Source organism: Pinus tabuliformis, chromosome 3_1 (genome assembly GCF_031772625.1).
Source record: "Pinus tabuliformis cultivar Carrire ecotype Pingquan chromosome 3_1, CPIR1, whole genome shotgun sequence".
NCBI lineage: Eukaryota > Viridiplantae > Streptophyta > Pinopsida > Pinales > Pinaceae > Pinus > Pinus tabuliformis.
The window spans coordinates 979,024,760-979,041,084 of record NC_142301.1 but is presented as its reverse complement, the minus strand read 5'-3'; the positions used below and the strand labels follow the sequence as shown (position 1 = coordinate 979,041,084).

The 16,325-nt window shown below is 36.2% G+C and overlaps 1 protein-coding gene across 1 annotated transcript in view; it reads left to right on the top strand.

The window, feature by feature from the left end:
* LUT1 (Cytochrome P450 superfamily protein) overlaps nucleotides 1-14,091 on the top strand; it is a 286,615-nt gene extending 272,524 nt beyond the window's left edge. Inside the window, exons 7-9 of the mRNA XM_089412345.1 lie at nucleotides 13,102-13,184; nucleotides 13,378-13,540; nucleotides 13,659-14,091. Of these exons, the coding sequence (XP_089268471.1) occupies nucleotides 13,102-13,184; nucleotides 13,378-13,540; nucleotides 13,659-13,718 (306 nt within the window). The 3' untranslated portion in view covers nucleotides 13,719-14,091. The remainder of the gene's footprint in view (nucleotides 1-13,101; nucleotides 13,185-13,377; nucleotides 13,541-13,658) is intronic.
* The last annotated feature ends 2,234 nt before the right edge of the window (nucleotides 14,092-16,325 follow it).

Genomic DNA, 16,325 nt, shown 5'->3' with positions numbered 1-16,325 from the left:
CATTCGAAATCAAAGTTTCTGACTTGAGTGAATTTCCTGATTCATCCTCTGCAACATAATTTCTATCAATTGCAATGAAAGTTTTGTCTTTAACAGCGTTGGAGATATGATCACCAACAACAGGTGAAGCCTCAGTCTCAACCTGGGAAGTATTTTCAACAGTTGTATTTTCCAGACCTGTCATTTCTCGCGACATTCCAATTCATATAAAGGAACATAATCCTTTCTAGGAGTTAAGACATTGGTCGACAACCTTATCCGGTAAAAATCATCCTCCCTCAGCAGTTCTTGAAATAGTTTCTGCTCACTTTCAGTTAGATAACTTCTCGTGAGCCGAAGTTTAGTTAGGGTCTGACCACCCTGAGGAGATGGCTTCAACCGCGCTGTAAAATATCCAGTAGGGGAGAAATCTGAATAACCGAACGGATGCTCCAGGGAAATGTTAAGCTTGGAGTCGGAAGAAGTAGAGAGGACATCAGAGTGGCCTGTCGTGCTACTTCTGGAGAATTTTGGGTAATGAACGAAGTCTGATTTGAGCGATATGCCACCCACCAGTCCCCATTCTTCGTCATCTTGGAGCTCTTTTGAGCGGAAGGCAACTGAATTGGAAATTATTGCAATGAATATCGAAATGATGAGCAAAACCACCTTGGACGAACCCATTTCCTCTGCTAATGGGTGTAGTTGTCAATAGCAGTGAATTGGTGAGTCTCTTATTCAAGCTTTGTATTGTTTGAAGCTCGCCTCATCTCTTTTCTAAAGTTATATTCAACATGGAATTATAATGGAAGTATATGGGCATTCATGATAATCAATGGGCTTTGTTGAAGTTTTATGAAACTTATATTATTTTATGTTCTCAAAACAAAAGGCATAAAAGTGTATTATGTTTGGAGGGATAAGGTGTGTTTCAAGAATATTTTGACTTGTAATAGTGGAGATATAATTGTTTTTTTTTTCCAGACACGAGTGGTCATAGATATTTTTGGAGTGATAAGGTGAAATTCTTTTTGTGAAAAGGTGCATTTTTTTAGTGGAGGTATAAGTGTGAATTTCTTTGAAATGTTTTTTTTGTAAATTTGGAGTGATAAGTGAATTTGTTTGAGTGAAAGTCATTATTGTAATCCAAAGTAATTTTTTACTTTGAGAGCGATTGAGTCAGTGCAGGCAATTTTTTGAAGACAAAAGTTTGCCAGTGTGACATTCTCATTGCTTGAGAAGGTGAAGGTTGATGTACTCCCATATTTAAATAAAAACATATCTTTTTTGTGGTGTTTGTGTCCTAGATCCGCTTGAAATTGAATATGGGGATCTTAGGTACACTGTGTGCAGTGAATTTGTGTGCATGACTTGTATTCAGATTCCTAAATTAGTGTGTAAGTTCAGAAATTGTCTCAACCAAGTGAGTCTAAGATAGACGCACTATCTTAAGACCACTTACTCATGTATTTAAATGTATTATTAAATTTTTTTAATAATGTGAATTACATGAGCATGAGAGACCACATGATGGCTCTCTACCTTTTCCACCAGTTTAATTTTTGTGTGTTAATTTGTTGTGCATATGGTTGTATGGCTTTGTGATTCTTCTTCATTTGGGGTAAGGCTGAACGAAAACTCTGCCGACTATCTGAGAATGGATCAATGAGACAAAAAACCTCCCAGAATGTAGATTGTTACCAGAAAAGTAGATTTACCTAGGTAATTACATACACGACACGGATTTGTTGAGACTATTTACATCATATACATGCAGAATGGTTTTACAATATAACATGATGATCAGGCTGATGATGGTAGTTGAATGGCACGGACACGTCGATCAGGCACTATCCCTTTTGTGAAAAAAGGGGGGTGTACTGCTATGGGTTGTTGACAAGTAGTGATCAATAGGGATTTAATGATTTTTCCACCATGAAATATTTTAGCCATGGTGTCTAACTAAGAGTAACCATGCACTAAAATATTTTTTACATCAAATTATTACAATATCAACCCTTGAAAGGGAAAATACACATTTAGACTCAGACCCTCAATAATTTACCCAATTCTGCGACACAATATGATCTAGTATAGACCAAGTGTGCTTGTAATAAAATAATTTAGCCAAATGTGCTAAAATTATTCCCAAACACACTTTTACAATAGACTTGATATAACACTAGGACTCACTTAAGATCTTGTCAATGAATTCCACCCTAGCTTTGGGGTTTAAGTTGGAAGAAAAACTCTGCTGATTATCCGTGTTTAGAAACACACATAATTCGACGAGGTTAAAAAACTTCCTAGGATGAAATCCTTTGCCAAAGTCAGAGGCTTACCTAGGTGTTGTTACATAATTAAATGGTCATAATAGCATCATTTACAATATAACCTACAGAAATTGGGTTTACAATGACGTAATTACTAGTTGATGACTTTGAGCTTTGAAAAAAATTCTTCACATCTTTGTACTCTACTTCCTTGGACTATTGACAAAGTGTGGTCAACAGGTACTCTTCTCAATCTCAAGGGCTTCTCTAATTTTTTTATGATGATAGCGAGAAATCTTAGCAAGGACGCGAACATCCTCAATATGGATGTGATGTTGTATTTACGGAATGCCTAGCAAGAGCCAAGGAATGAGAGCAATTATGCTTAATGTTCAATTATTACATCTAAAAAAATGATTTAAACAATATCATTTTTATCTGCACATATGGCATAATAAAAATTAGGAAGTATAACTATAGAGTTGTTGTGTGAATTGTTGCAATTCCATCTAGAACTTCTTCAAAATGTATCATGCCTTCTCGTACTTGGTCGGTCTTCTTTTGAAAGTAAATCTGCTTCTTAATTTAATGCCCTATAGAAATGTGAGATATCAATGGTAGCAAAAGGCGTTGCAGCTTCCATTCAATTTATAACTAGAGCCAAATTATCAAACACCTGAAAATAATTTACAACCTTATCCATCGCAAGCTTGAGCAAAACCTTCAAACTATAGAACTTTACACAGTTTGTTAGTAACATGTCCCAAGTGTGAGAATTCCAATACCAGAATCCTATTGCAGCGAGTGGTATTATTTCTTCTAACTGATAATTTAATTATCCAGTTTATTGCTATGACAACATTGAAATAAACACACTACAACCTTCACAAATAAAAACTGCTGAAAAATAAAATTATAAATAGTGTTGGAACTAAGAAATGCTTGCACACACACATAAAAATAACACCATTGTTTTTCGACAAAAGTCCCCAGAAAAACCCAATGCGGGAAAATCCGTGCAGCAAATGAGGGTTATATTTTATTATGCAACAATGAAAATATGAGTACAATCTATGGATGCCCAGCTGGTAATCCAATCAGCAAGTATCTGACATAAATAATTTGAGAGAAAATTCTCTTGCCCCATAAGCAATCCTGGCATTGACTTCTACAGAAAATTGGTCGTCCAAACCCTAGCGTGAGCCCTTTTACACTGCTTCTCACACGTGTGGTTCGATATTGCCTCTGAGCAAGTCGTCTAGCTTGTCTCTGCTGCTGGAAGTGACTCTTCGGCCCTCTGGAAGAATTTCTCGGGCTTTGGAAATTGAATCGACCTCCTCCTCAACTATTCGAATTGCTTTGCATCAACCTCTGTGCAGTCTTTGCGCTGCTTCTACGTGGATCACTTTTGTCACTTGCTGCTACCTCTCTGTATCTGTAAAATCTCATTTGGACTCACTATCCCTGCCCCTCACTCACTGACTGCTTCGATCTCTGGCTCTCTGGTAACTGCTGTTGCTCTCCAGAAATTGAACTGCCAAAAAAATCGAATGACCAAGATTAAAACTTAATCAAGGAATAAGATCATCTTCAAATCGATTTGTGTGAGCTTCTAGACTATTCTCATCTTGACATAATTAATTCTGATTAATTAACCAGTTTTCCTAAGTTTAGACTTAGGAAACATTAAAAAATAGGCTAATAATCTAATTAAGTCATATTTAGGTGGAATTTCCAGAAATGATTTATGGGTTTTGGAGATCGAATGCATTCTAGCCTCTCCACCAAATTTTGTGGCTAGAACACATCTGATGCTACAGAAACTAACACTCTGTCTTAGCGAGGATTGTGTTCTAGTTCTGCACATCCTATCACAACACTCTTTCTTTGTGTTACCTTCTGTGACGCTGCTCAATTGACCTCCAAATGCCTCAACTATGTCAGTGTCCTCAAGGAATAGACTGTTGTAGCTTTATATCAGACCTTCAAGTAGCTTTCATATCACAAGAAAAAATGTTAGTCATATAGAATTTAAATAGTTGCTACCTTCTTATAATTATTATGTCAACTCTTAGTGTGTTTAGGATCTTATTGGGGTGTTTCTCTCTTGGGATTAAGATCTTCAAACAATGCTTCAAGTCTGAAGCATATGATAATGAGGAAAAGGGTTAAAATGAAGAGGATTTCAAGCTTCTAGAAAAATGCGGCCTGCTTTCTAGAAGATGATATGCCAAGATGAGCCCTTGAATTGCAATATTAAGGCCTCAAACAACTGCCAAAGCTCCTCTAAACACTCACGGTACTCTTGCAACCATAAAGAGTTAGCACTATACTCAAATTTGACCATAACACACCTTGGAATAAGTTGCGGCTAGGGCTAGAAAAAACCCTAGGGGCCCACTATCATAAATGTCAGTTCAATAATCAAGAGACCAAACTTTGTAACGAGTATATTAATCAAACAATCAATTGAAATGAGCTCAGTTAGCCTTCAAATTTTTGTGGCTAGGGTTATTAGCTTCTTTTAGAACTGCGACCAAGCTAGATGGATAAATTAAGGCTATGGCCAAGGCCTATTAGCCTTGTTACCCCACACGACCTTGACAAAAAGCTAGACGACCCTCAAAAGGCAACAAGATGAGGTCTAAAACGCTATCCATCTAGGGTTTCCAAGACTGATTTCTTTGTTGATCCTGCAAAACAAATTAATGAAGAAACCCTTGCCCCCTTGCAAAACCCACATTAGAAAGCAATAGATACATACACAAGAAAATCAAAATATAGTCAAGGTGAGTAATAAAAAACTATTTATGAAGTAAAATTTATCTACAAAATAGAACTTTAAAACCCTTCAAGAATAATTAATCTATGAAAAATATTTTGAAAATTTAATTTAAAATTGAATCACCAAGGAAAACCCCCAAATAATTATATCAGAAGAATAAAAATACAATACAAGGGTTAGTGAAAATATTTACACAATAAAAAATAAAATAGAAGGGCCAAAAATTTATTTACAAAATTATTTACGAATTATTCACAATGTCTACAAATAAAATTACAAGCCCTAATTAGCAGATAAATTCCTTTGTAGCACAAATTAATTTTGAAAATAAGATAGATGAGTTGGAGAAATTATTATTTTTTTTTTTTGGCCAAACCTTCTTGCAAAGAAATCGTTAGATCAAGACTTCGAGCCAAACAAAGGTGTGATCCCCTCACAATCTATGAACTTAGAGGCCAAGGCTGGAGCAACCTATAACTCAAATACACTTCGAAAGGTAGATTATTAGATCAAGAGGGGTTCAATTCACACAAATCCCCTATAGATCTAGAGATTCTTGCTAGATCTCGCTAGGTTCAATGTGCTTCCTCTAGCCCAACACTTAAAGAAAGATACCCGTGCTAATAGATGTTCCTACTATCGGCAACTGTAATAAGAACCATAACATATGATAGCTCAAAGCATAGAACAAAAACTCATCGAGCACATACCACAAATCAACAAGCGAGAGACACCTTGAATTGAACTAGATTTTTTTTTATTAAGTTCAGAAAAATCTAGCAGAGCTTAGCTTAGTACATCAAAAAATTTTCAGTGATTACCTCTTACAATGACGAGCTTATTAGCTTCCTTATATAGAAAATGAGAGAAGAAAATCTCTCCAAGTGGAAAATAACAGCGAGTTGGCTTGATCCTCATCCAAATAATTTCATCCATCGATTGGATTTTTTTATATTTTATTTTGAGGAGAATTCGAATTTTTCTTAAAACCCCTTTTTTATTAATCCAAAAAATAATATTTTGGACTATTATCCTCAAAAAAATCACTTTGACTTGACCACCAAGGTCCAAGGGGTTATTTTTTCTTAGAAAATCCATTTTTCCCTTAGTGGAGGACTTTCAAAATTTAATTATTTTTTGACCCATGGATTTTTGATGATTTTCCACTTGGAGAGAATTTAATTCCTCTCAAATTAATTTTTTGAGTCAAATTTAATTAATTTTCTGGCTAATTGTTTTCTTTTTATTTTTGCCAGAAAAATTAATTAAAAGACTTAACAAGGGATTAATTATTTTTTCCACCCTCAAATATTTTAGCCATGGTGTCTAACTATGAATAACCATGCACTAAATTTTTTTTACAACATATTACAATTTAATTTAATTCTTTGAACGAGAAGTACACATTCAGCATAGATCGTCAAAACATTACTCAATTTTGCGACAAGACACATGATCTAGTATGAGAAATGCGTAGACTCGATAAACACTAGGACTCAGTTAAGACCTTGTGAATGAATTCCAACCTAGATTTGGGGTCTATATGGGAGAAAAATTCTTCCGATTATTCATGTTTACAAACACACATAGTTCGGGGATGTTAAAGAACTCCCTAGGATGAAACCCTCTGACAAAAATCATAGGCTTACCTAGGTGTTATTACATGGCTTAATAGTCTTACTAAAATCATTTACAATATAAAAGTAGAAATTTGGTTTACAATGATAAAAATGATGTTGAATGATGACAATGATCTTTGAAAAGGTTTTACCACTGCCTTGTACCCTGCTTCTTGGACTATTGACACATGTGTGGTGTTGTTGCTCCTAGAGACAACTCTCGGGTTGAGGAGAAGAGTCAATGCCTAGGATATATTAGTGTCTCTTGAAGATAAATCAGTGATGCTCAAGAGTTAAATGTAAAATGATTCAAGTTTGGTCCAATTACCCGATTTAGAGGCGGATTCAATATACACATAAACAATATGGCATTCCCAAGACTTCATTAGATTATTAACCAATTTCTAGGAATATCCACCTATAAATGTCTCAATTAGATTAATTTTTTAATATTTTCTAAGTCTAAACTTAGGAAAACTGGTTAATTAATCAATATTAACTGAGAAAGGTGAAAATTATCTATAAACTCACATGGATCGACTAGGAAATGATCTTAGCCATTGATTAAAATTTGATCTTGGCCATTGGAGGTCCAAAAGAAGATTATAAGAAGAAGTCAATGGGTAGATGGAGAACACACACACTAGAGATTGATTTCCTTGGAGAGTTCGATTTTCCAGAGAGCAGCAACAGTTGCCGGAAGAGTTCGAGCTTCAGAAGGGAAGTAGGGACAGAGAGGGGCATGGACAGTGAGGTTGGGGGAAGATTTTCTAGATCCCGTGAGTACTTTGTAGAGAGGCCGAGATTTTCTCCAGGAAGTTGTATAGAGGTAGCACAGACCCTCAAGTGAGCAGTTCTTTTTTGCTGGAGGAAAAGAAGCTTTTAGTTCCATAGGCCAGGAAGAGTTTCCAGAGGGTTGGAGAAGCATTTTCTCAGTTAGCAGTAGGTAGGACGACTAGATTGCTAGTCGATTTAGGCAACACGAGTGACAGGAAGCTCCAGAGTGACGTAGAGCCTGCACAAGCCAAGTTGGACGACTAGCTTTTTAAGGGGCAGTTATGTGTCAGGATTGCTTAGAGAGAGGGTAATTTCCCTCAGAAATTTTTTGCCAGTATTTTCTCTGCAGGATTGCCAATTTTTGACATCCTGATTGTACTCAGATTATTTCACTGTTGCATAATAATAAAAACCTTTAGCTACTACGCCGGTTTTTCGAAGTTGGGTTTTTCCGGGGACTTTTGTCCAAAAATAAGTGTGTCAATTTTTATGTCTGTGCTAGCATATTTCTCAGTTTCCAGCCCTATTATTTTCTATAGTATTCTTGTGAAGATTTCAATGTGTTTATTTCATTGTTGCTGTAGCAATAAACTGCTAATTTAATTAACAATTAGAAGAAATAATTTCAGTTACTACAATAGGATTTCAGTGTTGAAATTTTCACATATAACAACAAAAATGGATTGAAAAAATTGTTGCCTTTGACATGGATATATTACATAAGAAAGGGAAAGACAATGTAGTAGCAGATGCTCTGTCTAGGAAAGATGAAGAGTCGTCATTACTTGCAATTTTGATTGTAATCCCAGAATGGCTTAACAAAGTTTGAAATGAGTATGCAAAAGATCCAGAAACATGTGCTCTAATCAATTATCCTGCTCAAAATTCAAAATTTAAATGGAAAAACGATATTCTTTGGTATAAGGGGAGAATTTACCTAAGCCCAAATTCCAAATTTAAGTCCAAAGTTCTCAAAGAGTCCCATGATTCACTATCAACAGGACATGTTGGTTTCTTTAAAACCTACTATAATGCACGCCAATCATTTTTCTGGAAAGGAATGATGATATTAAAAAATATGTAGCAAAATGTGATCAATGCCAGAGAAATAAAAATAATAACATTATGACCCCTGGACTACTCCACTCCTTAAATATTCCAAACCAAAAATGGGAAGAAATATCGATGGACTTTATCAAAGGGCTACCCATGTTGGATGGAAAAGACAAAATTCTCGTAGTAGTTGACAGACTCACCAAGTATGCACACTTAATAGGAATGAAGAAATCAGACTCAACAAAACAAATCGCTGAGATATTTTGCAAGAATGTCTACAAACTACATGGTTTTCCCAAGGTCATTGTTAGTGATAGAGACGCCAAATTTAAGGGAATTTCTAGAAGGAATTTTTCAAACATATCAGAACATACCTCAACATGAGTTCAACATACCATCCTCAAACAGATGGTCAAACAAAAATTGTCAATAAATGTTTAGAAGCTTATCTTCGTTGTTATGCAACAGACAAACAAAATAAGTCGGCTCAATTGTTACAACTTGCCTAGTAGTGGTACAATTGCACTTAACACGCTTCAGCGAAAATGGCCCTTTTCAAGCTTTGTATGGTTATGAACCTCCTAAATGGAAGGATTTTGCCATTATTGAGACAAAACTTCTAGCAGTTAAAGACTAGTTAGAAGAAACTCAAAAAGTCTCCCAAGCACTAAAGGAAAAACTAAATATTGCATGAATTGTATGAAGCAACAGGCTGGCCAAAACAAAACAGAGAGAGAATTTGAGGTTGGAGAATGGGTATTTGTTAAATTTCAGCCCTACAAGCAATTGTCCTTAAACAGAAAGGAAAAAGCCAAATTGGCACCAAAGTTCTATGGACTGTATACCATATTAATAAAAAAATCAGCCGAGTAGCCTATAGCTTAAACCTTCTTGATAAAAGTTGTGTTCACAACATCTTCCATGTATTTTTCCTTAGAAAAGCATTTGAAAAACACCAAGTGGCACAGGAAACACTTCCGACATTAGATGACGAAGGGAAGATCATTTTAGAAACAAAAGGAATCATCACCACCAGGGAAAAGAAGTTGTGATCACGAATAATCAAAGAATTCATGATTAAGTGGAAGGACCTACCAGAAGAAGAAGCCTCTTGGGAGACTGAATCATTCCATCAACAACACCCTTCTTTACCTATGCTTTGAGGGCAAAGAATTCTTTCGAGAGGAAGGCAATGTTATGTATAAAGTTAATTTAATTTAATGTTTAAATGAAGGGGCTTGATCAAAAGATCATGCCACCTCATGTAAAGGCACCTAGGCTATATTTAAGCCAAGGCCTCCCACCATTGTAGTTCATCACACTGTTCTTAATAAAAAATATAAATATATCAACTGTTAATTTGCAGAACTAATTTTATGTGCTACAAGGTGTTACCCTAGGGTTTAGGGTTTAATCATCAAAATAACAATCTTTCAAAGTCTCACAACTTGGACTTGGAAGTTCTCAGCAAATTGAAAAACAAACTCAAAAATACTTGAAAACTTAGTAAATGTTGAAAAAGAATTTGTCAATATCTGTCAAATGTAGATTGCTAGGTAACTTGGTCAAACATGACAGAGTTTTGATACATTTGACCATGTCTGACTGAGTATGACCCAAATGAGCATACTCCCCTCCATTTGGAACCAATGCCGTGTGAAAATTCCTACACTCAAGGAACCCCTACTACAGCAAAACTGAATTTACTTCACCTACTTGATTTTAATATACATTATCAAGTTATTTTCTGAAAAATACTGAAGTAAATTACTTTTGCAGCCTACACCAATTTAATTTGATTACATGAAACAAGAAACTGAGCAAAGAACAAGATACATAGGACACCGTTATTTTTGGACAAAATAGTCCCCGGAAAAACCCAATGCGAGAAAACCGGTGCAACAGCTCTGAGGGTTTTATATTATTAAGCAGTAGTTCTGAATACAATGCTGGATGCCCTCCCGACAATCCAGTTACAAAGAAAAATATAATGGCAGAAAACTGAGTGAGATTACCTCACTTCACCCGACAGTTTTCGGCTGATGCGGCAGCAAAACTGGCTAACCCCGACTATCTCTGCGTTGTCTCTTCTGCCTCCTGGAGCTTCTGCGTCAACCTCTCTCGGATGTTCCGGCAGCTCCTTGGCAGTTATAGATTTCTGCGTGAGGGCAACCTCGCTTCTGCACTAGCCCTTCTGGCTCTGCGTCAAGACTGCATGGGCCCAGACTGGCCCATCGTCAGTCCCTCTAGATGTTGTTCTGCCTCCACTAGTGGCTCTCCGCCACTCTGCCTAGTATTCCTGAACTATCCCTGCCCCTCTGTTGCAGAATGATATCCGTTTTCTAGAACATTCTCACACATATTTTGATTAATACCCATTAATATTTTAATTTTCTTAAGTTTAGACCTAGGAATCCCATTAAAAATATTAATAATTTTAATAAAATACAATCCGGGTGGAATTTTACCAAATAGTTTCTGGGTTTTTTAGAATTCATGTGCCTTAGCCTCTCCACCAATTTTCATGGCTAGAGCACATTTTTTGTTACCAAAAACTAACATGCCGAGGCAAGTAGACTTGCTGAATACTAAACAATCTTGTCTTATTCCAATGCTTTTGATATGTTTTATCTCAACAAAATAACTAATGCATGAATTTATAAAGGTATTGCTTTATTAATCGTTTCATACTCACTCGTCATTAGGATGTTAAAATAAATGGAAGAATTGTTGGGCAATCAAATATTGTTTCAAAGACAATGGAGCAAATTATAAACTCTTAATATCCAAATAGAAGCTGGCCTTGTAATTGTTGCATTGTAGCCCTTAATTGGTTTATCAAAAAGTAAGAGAAGTCCACCTGAAACTCTTATATCTCATTCGAAAGCAACATGAAGATTTTACAGAAACAACATTGTATAGATATTAACTTAAACATAATCTATAGTCAAAGCAATTGTTGCCACTCTTAAATCAATAATAGTCTTTAGATATTCAGACCTTGTATGGTTTTTAGCAATGTTGCAGTTATCGTTATCGGGATATTATCGGCAAGGGAAAAAATCGGAAAAAATTGTAAAAATCAGGTAATAATCTGGAAAAAAATCGTAAAATACAAAAATATCCATTTTTTTTTCATTTTTTTCAATATCTAAAGCATCTACAACATAAAATAAATACATTGACACATAAATATGATAAAAGAACTAATATATAAGATGTGTAATATCATTTCTAGTGCTACATCACATATAACAGTGAATCATGTCCTGAATAGTAAGTCTTGACTCCTGAGTCCCAACTCAGCCTCAGAATATCAACAACAAATATAATAATGTATCTCATATCATGAGTCATAATGTCATATACAATGAAATGAACCAAATAACTAAAGTCTAATACTACTGATTTTCTCTGCCCCTCTTGCGAGAAAATGCAATAGCTTTCCCTTTCCCTCTAGATGTAGATGCCGGTGGAGTTGGCAGTGGACTCTGCGGTGCTCTAGAAGCTGAAGAACTAGGAGCTACAGAAGATAGACCACGTCCTCTACTGGTGACAGGGGTAGCCTAGGTAGGTTGTGTCACCTCCTCCTCCTATTGCTTCTCCTCATAAAAAAATCGGAAAAATATATATATATATATATATATATATATATATATTTTTTTTTTTTTTTTTTTTTTTTCAAGATTTTTTTCGTAAAAATCGCGATTTTTTGCAGAAAAGAAATTAACGTAAAAATCGGGTGATAATATCGCCAAACTCAAAAAATCATGATTTTCCGATATTATCGCGATTTTCGCAACACTGGTTTTTAGTTACAAGAGGTACTTTACTCGAAACTTAGTATTTATTCTTGAAACTTTAAAAAATTATGCATGGCTGATTAAATTCGCTGTTCATTTCAGCACTGCTTGAGATTTAATGATACTCGAGATGTTTTTTTTCTAAATTGCCATATCCAGTGGGTAAGATTTTATGTCATTGATTATAAATGGGACTTTTACACATGTAGAGATAACATCCACTCACTTTTCTCTATCTTACAAAGCTTATATTGGTTCTCTGATGATGGATGTAGTGTTCACTCAAAAAGTTGGGGTGTTTTAAAGCACATACAAAGTTAAATTCCAAAATTCACCACAGTATAGAAACGCTTTCTAAATGGTACATTTGTGTTTTTATATTCATTCTTGAAATCTTCAGTAAAAACATTCCCACATTCACACCGACGGTGCCCCAAAGAGCTCTTTAAATTTCAGGGAATTTCTCTCCAAACTGGGATTTTCGCAGTGTCAGAAAACTATTGAAAATATCTACAGCTGTCCTTATGTGGGAAAATTTTAATCCTAGGTGGATTTTGCCTGCAAAAGACTGCTAAAAGATAGGATGGAAATCTTCTGAGCTACAGCTACCCAACATCTATACCATGCAAACATAAATACATTCTTACTAGCAATAGAGAAAACTGCTTGTAACTGAGGAAAACCTTGACCATGATCTCAGGCTGTGCTGCATTAGCAAGTATTTGTGTTTTCGTAGTTCTGCTGTTTCTTCCAAATGTGTTTTAATTTTTTTGACTGAAGTTTAAAAATGGTGAATTGGTGTATCACAGGTATGGGATAAGGCCGAAGAATTCATACCTGAAAGATTTGACTTGGACAGTCCGGTGCCAAATGAAACAAATTCGGACTTCAGGTAAACATCCCAGCTAATAAATGGAAAGTAGAGAAGAAAACAGCTCTTAGGGAGAACAGTGTATGGTATGTTCATTATTTGCACATGTGCATGCCCAGAGAGATATCGCCTAAATGTTCCAGTATGTTCATTTCTTTTATTTTATTTTTCACTGTTCAGTATTCCAGTGTTTGCCTTTTATTTGTGTCTTCAGATTCATTCCCTTTAGTGGTGGCCCGCGTAAGTGCGTTGGTGATCAGTTTGCATTGCTGGAATCCCTTGTTGCGCTGGCAATTTTACTGCAGAACTTTAATTTTGAGCTTGTTCCTAACCAAAACATAGGAATGACGACAGGAGCCACTATTCATACCACAACAGTATGTGCCTTCCATCAAGTAGTTGCAAATCAACTTTAATGTTCTTTATCTTCATTTGATGTGGATTTTACTGTCGAAATCATTAGAAGCAGCTATTCATCAGTGTCTCTTTCTGCAGGGACTTTACATGACTGTGACTCAACGAGAAAATAAGGTTACAGAGCTTGCAACTTTGTAATAGGAGAAAACTCTTTTTCTATATTTCTATTCCTATGGATTCCAAACTGTGTTCATCTGATTGGCCAGAATTATTAGTTATGAAAAGCAACCAAGGAAATTTAATTGATTTGGACTGTTGATACTATCAATGAGATCTGAGAAAATTTCTCTAACTCTGCATTGTACGCTGCAAGTTATCAAGTTTTGTCAACCAACAACCTTGGCTGTCTGTGACTTTCAGAAACTAAGAGAGAGAGAGAGAGTCTCATTCACTTCTTTCCTTAATTGCTGTTATGGTCCAAAAACAAAAAGTTCCTTATAATTTCTTCAGTATGTATGTGTTTTTCAAGGTAGAAGCTTGAAACACTTTCACAAAGAAAAAATATTTCACATGCAAGATCAAGTAAATCTAGTTGAAAATGTCTGGTATCCAATATGCATAAACTTCATCATAAAAAATCATGAAATTGATGTAAAACGATGGCCTTTTAAAGCGTAATCCCGGATCTGAGTTCTCAGACCAGATCTCTGTGACCAGTCTAAGGCTTCAGGTGGAGTTTCCCCTGTTCAAGGAACAATTAGGCTCCTCCACTATGCTGGAAGGGTCTGACTTTTATGGCAGGTTCAATTGGGTTTCACTGGACAGGACAACTCTGAAGAAATTGTTTATAGAAGCATATTACTGCCCCTTGTTTCTTCACAGTATGTTGTTGCCAATGATGGTGACTTCCCTTTGTTGGATTTACAGCTTGAGATCACAGTTCTTTGTTCAGGTGATACTATTCTTCTCGGTGTTTTCAGTCCCTCAACTAGCCAGATGCAATGCTCCAATCATAATATTCATTTAGATACCATGACAATTTGGGAGGCCAACAAACAAAATGCAGGGCTCTGATTTTTAACGGATCCCACAACCACTTCAGGAGGGCACTTGATCAATTTAGGAGAGTCTTGCAATGAACTATTTGCTTCTTTTTGTGCAGTGAATAGCTTCTTTTACAGTTCTATATTACATATTGTGACTAGAAACTCTTCTAAACAACGAACATCACACATGCTTTTATGTGCACGATATGTTTGCGATACAAGTGAAATGAGTTTTGCAATTGCGGTTTAAGATAAGGATATGGATGGGATGAATAATGTAGAAGAAATTGGAATTTGTACTGGAAAGATAAAGACAAATATTTTTGTTTTAAGTGTGACGGCCCCAGTTATTTCTACTCGTGAAGACATTGTAAACATTTCATGTGTTTTATTTACAAAAGAAAATTGGGCTGAGTCAAGGGACACGGATTCCAGAGGCTGAGGGAGGTTACTTGCTTGGGATGTTAAGGTTTCCTTGCAACAGGAAACCTGAACTGTTTATGACAGCCATTAAAGGCTGGTTGTTGTGTTTTAATGGACTGGTTTTCTGAATTTCACTGTGCTGAAGCAGAAGGACCAGGACCATGTTGCTTTGGAAAACATTACAAGGAAGGAAGGACAAAGAGATTCAGAGGAGGAATGGACTGTGCTTACAAAAGGGGACAATGGAAGTCAACCACTACGCAACAGAGAACCAGGAGAGAACAGAGAGAGAGGGGATTCAAGGAATCACTCAGAACAACTAGGAAGAACGAAGGTAACAGAGGAAAAAAAGAGAGAGACAAAGGGTAGACAACACACAGGCACGATCACTCAGATCGACACCACTGTGAGCAAGGGAAGCACATTAGAGAACAAAGGAAAATTTGTGCATATCGCTGGTCTGGAGGCAATGGAAGAAATCAGCAGGAAAGGAGTGTTGAATGTGGACAAGTCTTAGATTGAGCAACAATAGTACGGGAGGAATTTTCTTCAAGTGAGGACAAATCTCAGGATGCCCTGGGGGGCTGGAGGGTGGAGATGGTCTTCTCTAGATTCCCTTGACAGCCTGGGGTAGAGATTTAGTCCTTGGATAACTAGTAAGGGAAGTTCTTGAGTCTCTTTTGCTTGTTTTATCTTGCTTTGGTAGTGGGTTTTGGATTCTCTTCATTGGGTGGAATCGCTGTGATATATGTCTTTAGGGTGGAGGTGAAGTCTCTGGAACCCTTGGAATTTATTGGATGTTGAATGGCTGAAGGGTGGAGGCAGCAGGACTTTGGATAACCTGCATTTTTGTTGGCTACTAAGTGGTTGGTGGGTGGAGGTGGGAGAACCTATGGAATCTTTGTATCAACCAATAGTTGGTATTTAATCCCTTGAGCAAAACCACCTCAACCTTTGGAATTTGGCTTGGGGGTGACAACTGCAAGTAAGAACTGGTTGCAATTCGTCTATGGTTGGGTGGAGGGTTGTTCCTAAATCAATTGCCAAAATTTAATTCAAAATAATTGTTTTCATATATATTCCTTGCCATTAAGTTCATGTTGGACTGTTGAATTAATGTTGTATTCATTGCATGAATGGTTCATGGTTCACTTGTGATTGAAAAGAATGAAGCTCTATTAATTGGTCCCTTGTGGTTGTGGTTTTATATTAATATTCTTTATGCAGAGGAGGATACACACACACACACATATATGTATATATATAATTGGAAGCTACAGGAGGAATTTGTCAAAGGAGAAGGCTAAGTACCCTAAGGAGGAACCAATTTGTTGGG